This window comes from Elgaria multicarinata, chromosome 10 (assembly GCF_023053635.1).
Source record: "Elgaria multicarinata webbii isolate HBS135686 ecotype San Diego chromosome 10, rElgMul1.1.pri, whole genome shotgun sequence".
Lineage (NCBI taxonomy): Eukaryota > Metazoa > Chordata > Lepidosauria > Squamata > Anguidae > Elgaria > Elgaria multicarinata.
In genome coordinates, this window is record NC_086180.1 from 70,998,839 (window position 1) to 71,015,615 (window position 16,777).

At 43.5% G+C, this 16,777-nt stretch overlaps 1 protein-coding gene across 1 annotated transcript in view; it reads right to left on the reverse strand.

The window, feature by feature from the left end:
- GALNTL6 (polypeptide N-acetylgalactosaminyltransferase like 6) overlaps positions 1-16,777 on the reverse strand; it is a 642,113-nt gene that overhangs the window by 365,145 nt on the left and 260,191 nt on the right. The window contains exon 4 of the mRNA XM_063135437.1: positions 13,602-13,740. Coding sequence (XP_062991507.1) covers positions 13,602-13,740 — 139 coding nt within the window. The remainder of the gene's footprint in view (positions 1-13,601; positions 13,741-16,777) is intronic.

Genomic DNA, 16,777 nt, shown 5'->3' on the forward strand with positions numbered 1-16,777 from the left:
GCCATTGGTGTTGCATTGGAGGTCCCTTATACTAGTGCAACATAATTGATATTAGCCCTGTGTACTTGGATACTGCCTATGGGGAGGGGGTTGCTGCAGCATGTGGGGAGCAGAGAGTTAACCCTTTCCTCCTCAGCTGCAATGCCCCTTGAGAATTGCTCCCTACACAGCAATTAAGACAGAAAAATAACCTTCAATTGGGAAATAGTTTTAGGGCACTAGCAATTAGATTTGGATTCTGGGCCCCATAGGCTTAAGCCTAGAAACATCCCCGGTTACATTGGATGACCCTGAGTTCTAGTATTATGAGAGAGAGAGAGAGAAAAATACATCTTCCTATCCACTTTCTCCACTCCAGGCATAATTTTACCAGCCTCTATCATGTCCCCTTCCCAGAACAGTCTTTGTTGTAAACTAAAACAATGGATACAGTCCTGCAAAACCCGGGCATGGCCTATCCTTCTCCTCCCCTTTCCTCACCCCTCACCTCTGTCTGCCTGCACAAGCACAGCAACCCTGCCAAACACTGATCTTGCCAGTTACTGCTATTTCTCTTTTAGATAAGTGGAGCAAACTGTTCAGACATACCCTAAAACACAGGTGGAGAGTTTCGTTCAGCTCACAGGCTGTATTCCATTTTGGAAAAGGTTCCGGGGGGGTTGAATTCCAGCGATTGGTGGGGCTGATGGCAGAAGCAATGGGGCCAAAGTACCAACAGTCCAGGCGTATTGTAGCACAGAGCTTTTACTGCCAGTAGCTCAGCCTTAGGAGAGGCCTTTCCGCCTTATAGAATGGGGGAAACACTGCACAAAGTGATGGATGGTTGTGAAAAGGGGTCAGGGCCAGGCAAAGGGGGCAATAGCACTAGGGGTCCGAAAAACAGCTGTAAAGCTGGAAACCAAAAACAAACAAGAGAGACAGCTGTATTGGTTGTTCCCAACATGTTTCGATATGGTTCCTTATCAAGGGAATTGGAGAATGTGAAATATTAAAAACATGGTAAATTATATTAAAAAATATAGACATTAAAACTTTCAATACACGTATTCCCAAAACTATCATGAATGAACTGTTTAAAACATTGACTAAACTGTCCTGAAAGTGATGTTAAAATTCCCTGTACATATGTAAAAAGTGTTCAAGACCTGAGAGTTAGCAATCATTAAAATACATTAAAAAACTAAGCATTAAAATACAGATTTACATATCTTCAATATGGCCATCTGGTGAACATTGAATGGCTGGATTGGGACCCCAGGAAGGACAGAGGCAGGATTTATGGTACTGCTTTAAAACGGTTTATAACAGTAGTGACAACTGTTGGGGCCCAGGACACACTCCATATACAGTTTTCAAACTGTTTTCAAAGTGTCATATCCTGTTTGGTGTAGATCTGGCCAGATTTGGTACCTGGAGCTCCAAACCCCTTGTCATAAACTATTTTAAACTATTTTCACTACTTAGTGAAATCACAACTTAGAGAAATCATGTTAAATGCTAACCCCAGGTTTGTTTTCCCCATATAGTTTAATGGAGAAGGGGGAAAATACCTTTCTAACCTTCAGTCATAGACCAACTTCAGTATATATTTCAACTTTACAGGTGAGAGTTTGGGAAAGCTAGTATGAGTGATTTCAATAGGAACAGCATTAAATTCATAACTTCTCCTTTGCTGCAGTGCTTGTTATTGCTTCCAGTACGATAAACATATGATTAATATTTTTTTTCCATATGGGAGATCATTCTACCTCAAGCAAGAAATGAGAAATTTTTAGGGCTATTGAACGCCTCAAGTTTCCACAGTGAATGAGGAAGGTCATTTAATATGGGTACTGCCAACAGTAATACATCTGAAAATATTCAGAATTTCCACTGGACCTTTAAATTTCCCACTTATGCTCAATTGGTACATAGGCTGGTATTTAATATGAGATGTAAAGAATGCTTGGTCAAGCAGTTAAAGGCTTCTGCACCCTACACTTTATACTTCTATGGCCAGAAAAAGAACATCTTGTCTTTTTCATGACCATACCATAATTTAGCCCAGAAGCAGCTAGGCTTGAATTCATAGGACCTTGCTGAACCTCACAATTAAATGGTTCCCGATACAACTCATGAGAATCTTTAAAAATAAGAAAAGAAAAAAATAAGTCACATGAGTTGGAATTCCTGACCATATAATAGCCAAATTGTTGTCTATCCACTATAGGAGCTCAGGGTGGATCTTCAGGCCTTCCTTGGCTTCCTGAAACTAATGCACACTTAAACATATTCCACATTTGTGGCCACTTTGTCTTGGGGCAGCCTTCTTCAACCTCATGCCTTCCAGATGTGTTGGGCTGTAACTCCTATAATCCCCAGCCAGCACAACTATGGTTTTCACAACTATTTTTTTTAAAATGAAAAGTAGCTTCAGGAGGGACCTCTTTAGTGTCAGAGACAGGATGTGTTTAACCCACCTTTAGCTTTTTCACTCCAAATCACACCCAGCTGTATTTTTTTCCCCTGTGGGTTTATAGATGTATACTCTTTCTATGATGCTTAATATCCTAAAACCTCTAAGCAATATTGTATACACACACACACACACACACACACACACACTGGGCCTGTTCAGACAACATGCTAAGTTATGGTTAGGCCGCTAACCCTTTTGCAACAAATGGTTAGTGAGCGTGTTTAAACCTTGGTAATGTTGCCAGCATGGTTAAGAATGGTTCACCTGACAAGCTAAGCCATAACGCTTAGCTCAAAATCCTTAACTAACATAGCTTGGTGTGTCTTCTGAACAGGGTCAACGTAAGAGTAAGGCCTGCAAGATGGTGTGTATGTGATTTGATGTGGGAAAATAGCTGGTAGATAAAGGATGAAACTTTGGCCCACTCATTTCTCTACTCAAAACTACCCCTCATAAAGCACTGCCCCTATTTCACTGCTATTTTACTTTTTAAGCGATTCTAGGGATGCCTTTTTAAATACATGAAAGAGGCTGCCAGGGCATCAAGGGTAGGCATGGTCAGGCACGATGAGGGGTCACACCCCAGCAGAGGCCCATTGACTCCTCCTCCTCTTCCACGTTGCAACCAGCTTGTTCACCTGCCTCTCGCTCTGGCCAAGACAACAGTGATGGTGAGAAGGAGAAGTAATAGATGCCTCTGCCTACTCACTTACTGGCTCTCTGCTTGTCAAGTAAGTGAATCATAGCAATGAGGAGGAGCAATAGTAGGGTGACCAACTGTCAGGATTTCCCCGGATTTGTCCTGGTTTTTGTTCTTTCCATGGTGTCAGGGGGGATTTTCTATCATTTTCAATAATGTCCTGGAATGATACACCTTCCTCTTTAAGGCTGCCATTAGCATGGCAGGAGGGAATGACATGCTTTCTTGAGGCACATCATTCCCCCACCCCGAGCTCCAATTGAGGTCTTAAAGGGGAAAGTGGGTCATTCGTGGACATTATAGAAAAGGCCCCAATTGGAGTGGATGGTGGTGGTGCAGAATGAAATCCTTTCTCTTCCTCCACTCCAATCGGGTTCTTTAAGGTGGCGGGGGAATAACGTACTTTCTGCAGGACTCAGAAAGCTGCTTCCCCACACACACACTAGGTGTCCTCTTTTTTGGTTTCCCAAATATGGTCACCCTAAGCAATAGCAGCTGGTGACAATGGTGGTGAGAAGGTGGACTCACTGAGGGAGGAGGCCCATTGAAGGTGCTTTGCCCAAGGGCACTCAAAAACCTGGAGCCAGCGCCGGTGGCTGCATGTGCCTTACGCTGTAGTAGTTTCCCTTCCATCACCTTCATAACTGCATATCCAGACATTAGAAGTTGCTGAATGTGCTTCTGTAAAAACAAACTGAACCCCTGTGAGATCGCAACATTCTGTGAGACAGGCTTAAGTTTTAAAAGACATAAACCTGCAAACAAAAAGCAGGCTATAGATGGAAAAATAAATTCAGGATGAAGTATTGCAGCAGAGCAAATCAATTCTGTATGCATTCATGCTGAAAAATGATGTTGTATACATCAGGCAGAGATGAGGGTTTGGCAACACATGACGATGGGACCAAGTGCTCAGGCAGTGATCATGCATGATCATAAATGCTGAGACTAATGTTCTCATATAAGAACTCTGAGCTCTAAATCTGAGAGGGGCATAATTCGCCCTGCTCCCAACTGGAACAATTTCAGGGGCCACCACCAACAAAAAACGTGGCTCCCAGTGGGGACCAACATCCCGCTGCTTAAAATAATGCTACATCTGGGGCATTTTAGGGTGGGGGGAAAATTGTACCTTCCATAAAGAGGTGTGCTTCCACGGGTATGTCTACACGAAGGGTTTACTTTCGGTGGTGCAAACATGATGTAGCCGCCATTGCGAAGCCATCCGGGTGCAAACCCTGGAAACTCCGCTCCAAAAAAGTCGGGCGCTTACCCCGACTTTTTTGGCAGCAGAAGTGCACAGCACCTCTAAAAAAGTAAAACAATATAAAATGGGGGGGGGAGGAGAGGAACAGTGCCGTTCCCCCACTTTAAAAATTTTATGACCTCTATCTGTGGAGCTCCGCAGAAACAAATAATAAAAATAAATGCAGGTGAGTGGAGAGAAATGGGCAGCCAGAAGAAGGAGACGCTGCTTGGTCCCTCTCGTGTCCTCCTCTGCTGCCTCATTCCTTTACCCTGTTTTTTCACTTATATGAATCTGCAGAGCTCCTCAGATAGAGATCATTAAATTAAAAAAACAAAGGGGGGGGAGGAACAGCCCCATTACTTTCCTCCCCCCTTTTTTAACTTTGCAAGAGGTGCCGGGCAGGAAAAATCGCACTTGCCTTCTTTCCCGTGTAGATGCTGGGAAGGAAGGCAAGTGCGGGTTCCGCCTGGCGGCACCAAAGCACCTCCATAAAGAGATGTGCTTCCAAGACAGCACAGCTGAAAAGCAAAAGTTTTACAAACATTATTCTCACAAAATTGCCAATACTTTTATTTGTCCAAAAAGCCAAATAATCTTCCCCACTACCTAGAATGAGTTAGCAAACGGAGGGTGGAACATTTTGCTCAATCCTAGACCATCTGTACGAAAGCCAAGGCCAAGATCAGCCTTAAAGAGAATGAGGTCCTTTTCCTACGCTGGTGCAATTCACTGTTGCAATCAGAGGTGTGATTGAAGAGCTTTTTACACAAGAAACTTTTATGGGTGCAGCCAAATGGTGGGTGTGGTCAAATGGCAGGTGAGGAACCAGCACTGGTGCAGTAGCTTCTTAAATGCTGCATTTCTGAATTCCTTGCTCCCTACCACATTTCATAGTCAAATTTTTGCTCCAAGTCACTGTAGCTAAACTTTAACTGTAGGTTGAGTGCAAGACACTCCGAAGGTGTGTGATTAAAACCATAGATCAATAATCAGCTGAGTTGCTTGAATTGATTCTTACGGTGGAGGTTAATATAAAGCCAATTCTTATGAATTTCAGAATAAATACTAATGGATGTTGTGATCAATACAGTTCAATATAATTCAATATAAGCTCAAAATTAATTTTGCTTTTTGAATACTGTGTGTTGTTGACAAATATGGTGTGAGAATGAGTAACTGTATGTATAATATTTACATACATATCTGAAGGATATTAAGGGGACGATACACAAGTCCCCAGCCACAGAAGGAGTCTATTTTAAGAGTCCTTTAGGGGCGTTTAGGGAGGAAGGACCAAATGCTTGGCCACCTCTTTGAAATGAAAAGTACTATGTAAACTGTTCTCTGATCCCTGGAAATCACTGATATCCTTAACACACCCACCCTTCCACCTTCATGGTTTCATAGCAGTGAATTCCATTCAGCTGTAAAGGTGGGTCCAAGCCTACTCATGCAATGGGACTTCCACTCGCATGACAGGGCTTCCCCATCCTTTCCCCCTGCCCCACCCCAGAACGTGCTTCAAATCTGCTCGGAAAGTTTCCCCTAAACTCCAGTGCAAATTTGGTGGGGTGCTCAAGACTGCAGTGGGAAGTGAAATATATTCCACCAGCGGTTCCATCCTGCTGTTGGAACAACGCCAGTAGAAACAGCTCCAAGTGGTCCTGCTCCTGACATTGCCTCTTTCTCTGGCCCTGCTCACTTATCATTCGCATATTGCTATGGATGTCTCCAAGGGAGGTGTTTCTACACCTAATCTACACCAAGCACGATGAAATGGCATGAAAGCAGTATATAAAAGGGTTAGGGTTAGGGTTAGGGTTTAGGGTTAGGGTCACCCCATGACCAATTCCAAGCAGTGGTTCAGCACCTGCACAGCCTCACCTGACTCAGGGCACATCTACACCAAGCAGGATATTCCACAATGAAAGTGGTATATAAAAGGCAGGAGCCACACTACCGCTTTATATTATTATTATTATTATTATTATTATTATTATTATTATTATTATTATTTTATTTATTTATTTATTTATTTATATAGCACCATCAATGTACATGGTGCTGTACAGAGTAAAACAGTAAATAGCAAGGCCCTGCCGCATAGGCTTACAATCTTTATAGCAGCATTGAAGTGCACTGACAACTGTTGGGGCCCATTGACACATACTGTATACCGCTTTCATACCACTTTCATAGTACTATATCCTGCTTGGTGTAGATTAGGCTTATGTCAGCAGCTGCTCCTGAGTAGTTTTTAGCCCTTGCACAAGCCCGTACCACCAGGGGTGGGAGGGAGCATGCGCTGCTATTGCATTGCACCCCTTCTTCCTGCCACAGCTTTGTGCCCCACCCCCTGACCTTTACTGTGCCATGCCCCATACCTCCTTCCCTATCTCTTTACTGCATTGCACACCCCACCCTTCCTCTTCCTTTTACCGCATCACAAGTGCCCTCATTGTTGTGTCATTGTGCACACTCCACTCCTTCCCCTGGCCTCATTGCATGGTCCTCACACCACCCCATCTTTGTTCCCCCTTGCATCGTCAGTGCCCCCTTCTCCTTACTTTTATCACCACCACTGCTGCATTGTCTCTCCAGAAAGCCACACTGGTGGAAGAAGTGGCTGGTGCAGCTCTCAGTGAGCATCCCCCCTACCCATCATCCAATCCTTGGGTAACTCATCATAGCGGTGGTGCAAAGCCACTGTGAATCATGATGTCACTCTGATCCCGGTGTGGTCTTTATCGAGAGTAGGCACGTATGGATTTTGTTAAATCTGTTCCATGTGTGTTTCAGATTGTCAGGCACTTTTCATTCTGTCGTCTGCTCATTGATGGAATCAGATCATTTTAAGGATATACAAGAATTTAGTTCCTGTTTGCAAATGCACGATGTGCATCAGCGCAAGTGAACATTCCTGCAAATCCTCCCCAAAGGTAAAAATCCAGTCCACGGAATTCATGCAACTAGGCAAAGCAGTTTCCGCTGCAGAATGCACAGGTTGGATTCATAGAAATCTGAAACAATTTGAATCCTTTACAGATTTCTCTGACACTCCTAATCATTGGGGATCCTTTTCTTGAATTGCAAAGGACTGGCTCTTTAAAATAAGGTCTTTTGCAAGCAACTTAAATAGTTCAGTCTGCGAAGGCCAGTTAAAATATTGTGACGATATGTTTGAGGATGTGAAATGTACATTCTTATAGCTGTTATTTTTCTACAGTGCATAGGTTTATTATTAAAATGGGGAGCTGTGATCTATGGTTAAGATATCAACTTAAGTAGAAATTTAATCATTACAAATGTAACATCAGTGTAAACAACGTGCTTTGCTGATATGCAGTTTCCAAATGAGAACCTCCAGCAACCTTTTGTTCAAAAGTTTGCAGGAGCACATTTTGAAACAGACTGAGCTTAAACAAACAAACAAGCAAACAAACAAACAAACAACTATGAGAAAGGAGGGGAGCGTTGGCACCATTTCAGTCAGTTTATGGAAAAAGCCAATTCATAAAAGCTGCAATTTGTTTGACCCCGTGGTTATAGCAATAATATTTTATGCACATTACAGGAGGCTCATGGCAGAAGCCTGGCACGCAACCAGGTTTTATGCCTTCTAGACATATCAACAGGCTTGTAAATTGCCTATCTTGATGGATAATATTGCAGGAGAAGTGAAATGGGAAGGTCTGTCTGCAAAACATTTAGGAAGGGAGAGAAAAAGGGAGAGAAAAGACAAGACAATGCAGGGCTTCAAAGAAGGTAAAAGCAGACCCCTTTCCCCATTTTCCGCTTTTAAAGAAATCCTTTACAAAAGAACATGCCACACAACAAAGAGAAAAAGTGCAAGTTTCCATTCAGTTTTTGCCAGTGCATCCATTCCTAATTTTTTGTTTTAAAGAGCTGACCTTTTCTCTCTCTTTATCAAGGGGATCACAATACCTACCTGACATCAAACCAGCGACAAGCGCGCAACAGAAAAATACCAGCCTGAAACATTTTCAAACAAAGATTTACATAGTAATTGTCTCAGTGTGTCAAAGTATTCAATTTACAGCGGCCAGCTTCAGTCATACCGCATTCCTGTTCCAATCTAGCCTTGTCAGCTGAACTCGATAAAGCAGTGATAACTGGTAATTTCCGTGACCATTTGACAGGTCTGTAAAATTAGCTCGGAGGTGGGGACAGGAAGGAGCAGAAAATAATTGCCAGCCACAATGGTGTCTCACAGTGTCAGACCTATCAGTGGGAAGACATATTTCTGAATACATCTGTGCTAAACAGGAAGTTTAAATGTGTATTGGATGCCCAAGTCTCCAGTTAAGCCAAATAATTTGGACTGAAGCTGGTTCCTGAATCACTTTTAAATTCAAATACATTCTACAACTTCATTGGTTTGCGGATCACAAAACTGACCAACAGGGTTTTTTATCGAGAAAGAAAAATCAGTAAGTACTATAATTTTATTTACAGTGCGTACATTAACCATAAAAAATAAGGGAGTCTCACATTTTATGATGGAGTGGGGGACATCTAGAAATTTAGTGTCAAATGAGACAATTACTTGCTGAAGAAATATACACTGATCAGACAGCCAGGAACCATCTACGACTTCCTGTCCAGTGTACAATTGATCACAAGTTCAGGTTTGCTGTCACATAATGGTTTGCTTTACATGTAACACTAAGGCCATGGCAAGACAAGGGGGTTGGAGGGCGACAATCTCACGATTTTAAGTTCTCAAGATTGTCACCTTCGTCTACATGGGCATGCAACATCGCGGCCACCATTTTGGATTTTTTTTAAGGAAAAGGAACACACGAGCTCCTTTTATGATTATATGATGCTAGCAGGTGGTAAATGGGTGAGCATTAAAGATGTAGATATACACAAAATCAGATTGCTTTTTTAAAGAAAACACTCTGCTGATAAAGGCTGAAATGCAAAACAATGGCTGGCCTGAGAGACATCACAAACCATTTCTCCAACACTTAGGGAAAGTGCCAACTCTTAGTCTAAGAACGAGGAACTGTGGTGCTTTTTAGAACAGATCATGGTATAGGCTACAGAAATGGTTTGTGGACCTTTCAAGCGTAAATCAAATGAAAATATTCTGGCCTGTATAGAATCTAGAAAACTAGTTAAATCGGTGTGCTTGGATTAAGGGCAATGACAGCCCAATCCCGAATCTTGCTGCACCTACTCAGGCTGGAAGAGGGCAACAGTGCTGGCAAAATGATACCGCAAAATGTGGTATTAGAAAAGCACATCAGATAGAGATACATCAATAGAAATTGTTAGTGGCAGGGGCAATAGATCCAGTCACTTTATGGAGCCCTGGGCCAGATCTTCACCAATCAGGACATAACACTTTGAAAATGACTTGTAAACTGCATATGGAGTGTGTCCTGAGCCCCAACAGTTGTCTCTACTGTTATAAACCATTTTAAAGCAGTAGCGTAGTTCCTGCCCTGTACTAGCGTAAGGCCTGCCCATGGGACCATAGCTACTCACCCCTGCCCCCAACCTCCAGTCTTTTTGGCCCAGAGCCTACGTATGTACAAGTTGTACGTATGGACTGCAGAGGCTCCTCCTGTGTAATCAGCAACCCCACAAAAAGCAGGGTTCCTGATAATGCAAGCAGAGTAGGGTAGCCACTTACATACCATTAAAAAAAGAGAGAGGAAATGCATAACCAGAAAATAAAAAGGAAGGATAAAAGAGGACACGGCCTTGCATTTAATTTATATATGATGTACTTGCATGTGCAAATTTAGAAATGATGAGTATAACTTAAATTGAAAAACTGTACCTCTCCCATGGTGAAGAAGCCTGCTTAGTCTGCTGTCCAGATTCTAAGAGCTAAGGCCTCTGCTCTCCAAGTTCTTTAAATTGGCCTTGGACTGGGCAGCCTTTCAAGTAGAGGATGCCTTCAAATAGAGGACTGTCCTCTGTAAAGTAGGACATCTGGACACCCTCAAATGGAGCCTTGGGCATACCCCTCATATGTGCATCAGCTTTGTGCAGAAGAGTCATTTATAGTATAGTAGCCAAGGGTGGGGCTTGCCACTGTGATTCCTCCTCCCTTCATACACATATCCACAGGGCTCATCTACACCAAGCAGGATATTCCACGATGAAAGCGGTATGAAAGTGGTATATAAAATACAGGAGCCACACTACTGCTTTATAGCGATAATGAAGTGCACTGACAACTGTTGGAGGCCATGACACATCTACACCAAGCAGGATATAACACTATGAAAGTGGTATGAAAGCAGTATATGGTATGTGTCATAAGTCCCAACAGGTGTCAGTGCAGTTCAGTACAACCATAAAGCAGTAGTGTGGCTACTGCCTTTTATATACCACTTTCATACCACTTTCATAGTGGAATATCCTGCTTGGTGTAGATGAGCCCACAGAGAGAGAAACATTTGGTACATCCTCATTAGTTTTTCGAATAAGGCTGTAACGCTTGCAGAATATGGCTGTGAACTGCCTTTTTTTAAAAATAATAATCCATGTAAATGTTGCTGGATGTATTCGGGACTATTCTGAATACTATCGTGCTCTTGGCAAGTCACAGAAGAACAGTCCCGGTGCCAGAGAGGTTTGTGGCAGGAAAGCTGTTTACAAGGAAAGTGCAGACACCATAGTGCTGATGTTCCCAATAAAGGCACTGCTGACAATGCCCTGCTTCTGGGGATATCCTAAGAAATGTCATGGCCCATCTGGCTAGCAGTGGGTGAAAAACAAATTAGTAGCAGATATATTGACAAACACAACAGGGGAAAGTGGCAGTTCAGCTTCATTTTGTCCCTAATGATTTTCTGCATTGTTTCCACTGGCACTGTTCTGAACACCAATAGAAATCATCAGGATATCCTTTTGGAGCAAAAGCGGTTGTGTGGTGCATATTTATCATGCCAACAATGCAACTGAATGTAACTTTAATGCTCTGTAATTATGTATTAAAATCCCATCTAAATGGAAACACTCTTGGCCAGAGGGAATTGCTGTAGATAATTTCAGGTGACCTGGGGATAATTTTGCCAACCAACAGGCAAAACAAAATATTTAAAACAAATAGATTAGATAAAACTGACTTAATTCTTTGCATTAATCATATGCAAATCAATGCTGGGTTATAAAGATTAACATACAGGCTTCCAAGGGCATACTTTGCCTTTCTTGGAAGAACTTTTAATATATCCCTAAAAAATGAGATGTGCATCATGTAAAACCCCTACAATGAACAGCAGATAAATTAATCTATGGTACACTGAGTTAACATGGGGCATAATCCCGCAGAAAGGCATTCTGTGCAATCCCAGTTGAAAGAAATGGGAGCTGCATAAGAACAGGCTGATGTTCTTGCAGAGCTACTAATGCTTTCAACGGCACTTGTGTAGGAGAATTTCCAGCTGTATCGGGCCTCTGGATACTTTCACTGAGCCTTTCCAAAGAAGTTGTTCAAGATAGAGGATAACCAACAGATACAACATAAATAAAAAATGGTAATACCCCCATAACCACCAAAAATCTCTCCTACCTCAAATTCCCAACTGATCTTCTACAGAGCAATCACACAGAGTCCATACCAGAGGAACCAACACTCCCAAGCCCTGCTGGCCAGGTCGGTCCCACACCATTTTCTCCTTTCTATTTTCATTTCACATGCTGGTTTTCCTTTTCCATCAGATTGGTTCCCATGGTAGGGGGAGAAATCACTGTATTCACTGGCATAGCATTTTCCTCATTTGGAAGGCATGCTGGAGAGGACACCACTGTCATGCCTTGACATGCCCATTTTTCCTCCCTGGTGCCATCAGAGCACCAACAACAGACAAGCAATGGCACTGGAGGATTCTACTGTTGGAACAAGGAGGGCAGACCTCCTTCAACTGCTGACCTCACACTCCATCTACAGACAGGAAGAACTGCAATGTCCTATGGGCCATGGAACATCCTCCCAGGGAATTGCACCCTCAACAACAACAACCACTTTTATAAAAAGTCATCAAAAACTTCTCTGAACAGAACAGTCTTCAGTTGGTGGCTGAAATACTGCATGCTCAAAACAAAACATGCATCCGAGGAGAGGGGATTTTAAAGTCACCACTAAAATAACTTCCCCTCACAGACCCCATAAAATGAAGGGGATTTAAAGGCCTCTTCTGAAGATTGTAAAAGATAGGTGGATGTTCCCCAGGTTTTCCAGAGCCTGTGTCCCTTCAAATCCTAAATTGCCAGGAATGTTCAGATTCGGTCGACTTTAGAAGAGCCCAGGAGGGAATCTACACGTCGTACTGAAGGCGCATGCATTGGAGAGCTCGGCGGAAGCGGAAGCCGAGCTCTCTGACCCGGGTCGCTTTTACCCCAGCAGCAGGAGGCCGGTGGGGAGGCGGCGGCAAGGACGTGGCCGGTTCCCCAGCCGCCTCCTCGCCGCCTCCTGCTGCCGGGGCAAGAGCGACCCGGGTCGGAGAGCTCGGCTTTTGCTTCCGCCGAGCTCTCCGACCCGGGTGGCTCTTTTGCCGGCAGCAGGAGGCCGCCGGTGAGGCGGCGGCGGCAAGGACGCGGCCGGATTCCCCAGCCTCCTCCTCCTCTGTCTCTTCTGGGCTGCAGGTAGGCAGAATCTACACCATCGTTTTGGGGGCGTACTGGGGGCGCATGCATGCGCCTTCAGTACGACGTGTAGATTCCCTCCCGCTTGGATTCTGACATCTCCTGAATCTATCCGAATCACCTCAATTTGGTTCTGGATTTGGCCAAATCACCCCTATTATCTATCTATCTTAATTTTTAAAAAGTCTTGTTAGAAAAATCAGATAGCCAGTGGTGGAAAGATGTTTCTGATTATATCTATTAATTATTTTAGGGTGTCTCTATGCATCTTGCAATCTTAGCCCAAGGTTTGGCCCAATTACCCCCAGCATCTGGCTTCCTGCCACTAGTCTCTGCTAGCAGAAATTTCACATACCTCCAGAATGGGAGATCAAGCAATGCCTACAGTGGAAATGACTACTTCCTTTTGTTCCTCACTCCAAAGAGGAAAGTATAACCATATCAGCTTCACACCCTTTCTAACATTCTGTTGAATCATGCCAACAATCAGGATGCTTCTCCATAAAGAGGTAAATCTAAGGAAGGCATGCAATGAAACAGTCCATCAGATTCCGTGTACCTACTTAGGATGTCGAATGTCTGGCAGTGATCGCTCCAAGGCAATGTTATTGCTCACAAAAATATTGAAACCATTTTCCCGATAAGCAGAATCATCATTGTCTTCTTCTGTGAGGGGGTACGGCTTTCCCTGTTCACCTTTCCCTGGAATGGCATGAAAACAACATATAGTTACCAATCAGTGGTGTTTGAGGGTCCAGAAGAGATCATCAAGTTGTTCACTAGGTTAGTATGTGGGAATCCTGCAGCAGACAACTTTTTTGGCAGGCATGCTACGAGTCAAGTCTGAAGCAGGAAACAGTGGCATTCCTGTGCACATTTCAGAGCAAGGATCCAGAGCATAGAGAAGAATACTAGAGCATGGAGAGATGATGGCTTGGTTCAGAAACACGCTAAACCATGCTGCTTAAAGCAGCATGGTTTAGCATGTTGTCTGAACCAGGCCTATCTGTGTGAAGTAATGGTCATATCTGGTAAACCAGCTAATGCTGAATAAAGGCACTCCATGCTGCCTTAAGTGACAGTACTGCATTCAGGAGTACCTCCAACTTACAAACCTGCATTTTCAAGGGGAAATAGTCACCCCATCTATAACAGGACATACACCTACCCACAGTATCTCTGCCTTGTCAGGATTCATCTTACGGTTAGTGGCCCTCATCCACCCCATGACCAGTTCCAAGCAGTGGTTCAGCACCTGCACAGCCTCACCTGACTCAGGGCACATCTACACCAAGCAGGATATTGCACTATGAAAGTAGTATGTAAAAGGCAGGAGCCACACTACTGCTTTACAGCAGCATTGAAGTGCACTGATAACTGTTGGGGCCCATTGACACATACCATATACTGCTTTCATACCGCTATATCCTGCTTGGTGTGGTTCCTGCCTTTTATATACCGCTTTCATAGTGCAATATACTGCTTGGTGGAGATGAGTCCTCAGAGGACAGAGAGAGAGAGAGAGAGAGAGAGAGAGAGAGAGAGAGAGAGAGAGAGAGAGAGAGAGTGAGTGAGTCATGGAGAGCTGACAGTGCTTCACTTCAACCACCCTGATGATCTCATCCAATGGCTCCATGTAGTTGCTCAGAAGCATTGGGGACATATAGAATTTTGCAAGACCCTACAGCATAAATAGCATGGAGTCAAGCAGAAACTACCTGCTACACAATTAACGTAACCTGTAGTTTGATCCAAAAAGAGAGGCAAGATGAATTTGTATTTTAAGGTTTCCTTCAAACACTGGGGACAACCAGTGAATTTCAACTTTTTCATTTCATTTATTTTTAAAGACATGTTTCTCTCCCTTGAGACAGGGATGACAGGAGTAAAAGGATGCAGGCAGTGTCTGGTGAAATCTGATAAGCCAGGTTTTCTAGTGCTTTTGAGGCAAGGCTTCGACATGCTGCTGTATGGTTTACTGCCCTTTCTCTTGATGAGTAGAAACAGGAGAAACTGTTCACTTAGGAAGTGATCCTATGCACGTTTAGAAAGAAAGAAGTACTGCAACTCTCAGCATTCCCCAGCCAGCCGTGGCTAGCTGGAGAATGCTGGGAGCTGTACGACTCCCCCCCCCCATCTAAACATGCATAGGATTGTATCTTTAATGTATGGATATGCACATTTGTGTGATTTACATGATTTATAACCATTCAGTGAGTGTTTACTCAAAAGTAAGAGCTTCCTGAGTCCAATGAGACTGACTCCCCAGTAATGATTGCATCTTCTTTATGAACCAGAAATCAGCTCTTTTAAAACGCAGTATTTGGGGCAACAACTGCCAAATTTGAACTGGCACTCCTTTAATCCCAATGGGATTAGCAGCCATTAGCTGGTGATCATGGTTAGCTCTATGGCATGGAAATCTTTGCCTGCTGATCCTTGCAAATCAAACCTCTGTTGAAGGTTCTGGAGGAGGTTAGCTCTTCTACTGACCTGAAGATCTCCCTGTTCCTATCACCCTGAACCCTCAGGGCTTCTAACAGTGTAGGGCAGAGGTAGGCAACGTAGTGCCCAATTGTACCAGTGCACCCTCAGACACCTTTATTGCAACTGCCAATGTGCCCTCTGCATTCCACTCTTTTAAAAATAAATAACAAAGTTTCTTACTGGCAGGTGGGACTCCAGGCAGGCCAGATTTGGCCTGCAGACAAGAGGTTCAACACTCCTGTTGTAGAGTATGCCCCACTCTGGCAATAGTCTCTTTCAGAGTAATAGTAGGGCATCAGATACCTATAGTTCTCCTCTTCCCCTGTCACCATCATTGCCTGTAATGAAAATTCCAGGCATGGGTGAGTTGTGTGTATGCAACACAACTGCAAAATCAAGGGAGAGCACAGCATCTGGGGGGATGGCAACAAGAAAGAGGTGTTTGCAGAAATTCCACCTTGGGAATGGAGTGGAGCTGGGCTCATTATCACTTCTTTGAACAGGGCTGCTTGGAAATCCAGTTTCTAGCCGCCATACTTTTAAAAGGAGACATCTGTCTACAAAACTAAGACCCTGTTCAGATGACATGCTAGGCCACAGTGGTTAAGCATTTTGAGCTAAATATGATGGCTTAATGTGTCGTGTGAACATTCCTACCCATGGTGGCTACACAACCATGGTTTAAACATGCTCACTAACCATTTGCTGCAAAAGGTCTAGTGGCCCAACCATGTCTTAGGCCATGGCTAGACCAGGCCTATATCCCAGGATTGTCCCGGGATCATCCCTGTGTATCCAAATGCCACACAGGGGATCCTGGGAGCAGGCAGGGATGACTCCTCCATTTGCCTGGGATAATCCTTAGGTCTAGCTAAGGCCTGTGTGTGTTGTCTGAACAAGCCCTAAATGTTATTAGCCATCAAACCAAAGGCTTGTCCTCAAGGTTAAGGATAGAGTTGGTAAGAACTGTGAAGTGAGTTTAAACCAGATGCATTTATTATTTTCTGTATTTTTCATCTGGCCTTCCCCAACATCGCAGACACCAGTGCTTTAAAATGCATTAAACCCCCTCTAATAACACATTTTAAACATCTGAAGCTATTTATTTTGAAGTTTCTTTATATATTTAAAGCATTTCTTTACTCTGGTTCTAAGTTGAAAAGGCTCCCAGAACTGCTTACATGCGATCAACATCAAACAAGACAGGATACAAAAGGGATAAAACGAATGGCGGGGGAGGGCAAAGGAGGGG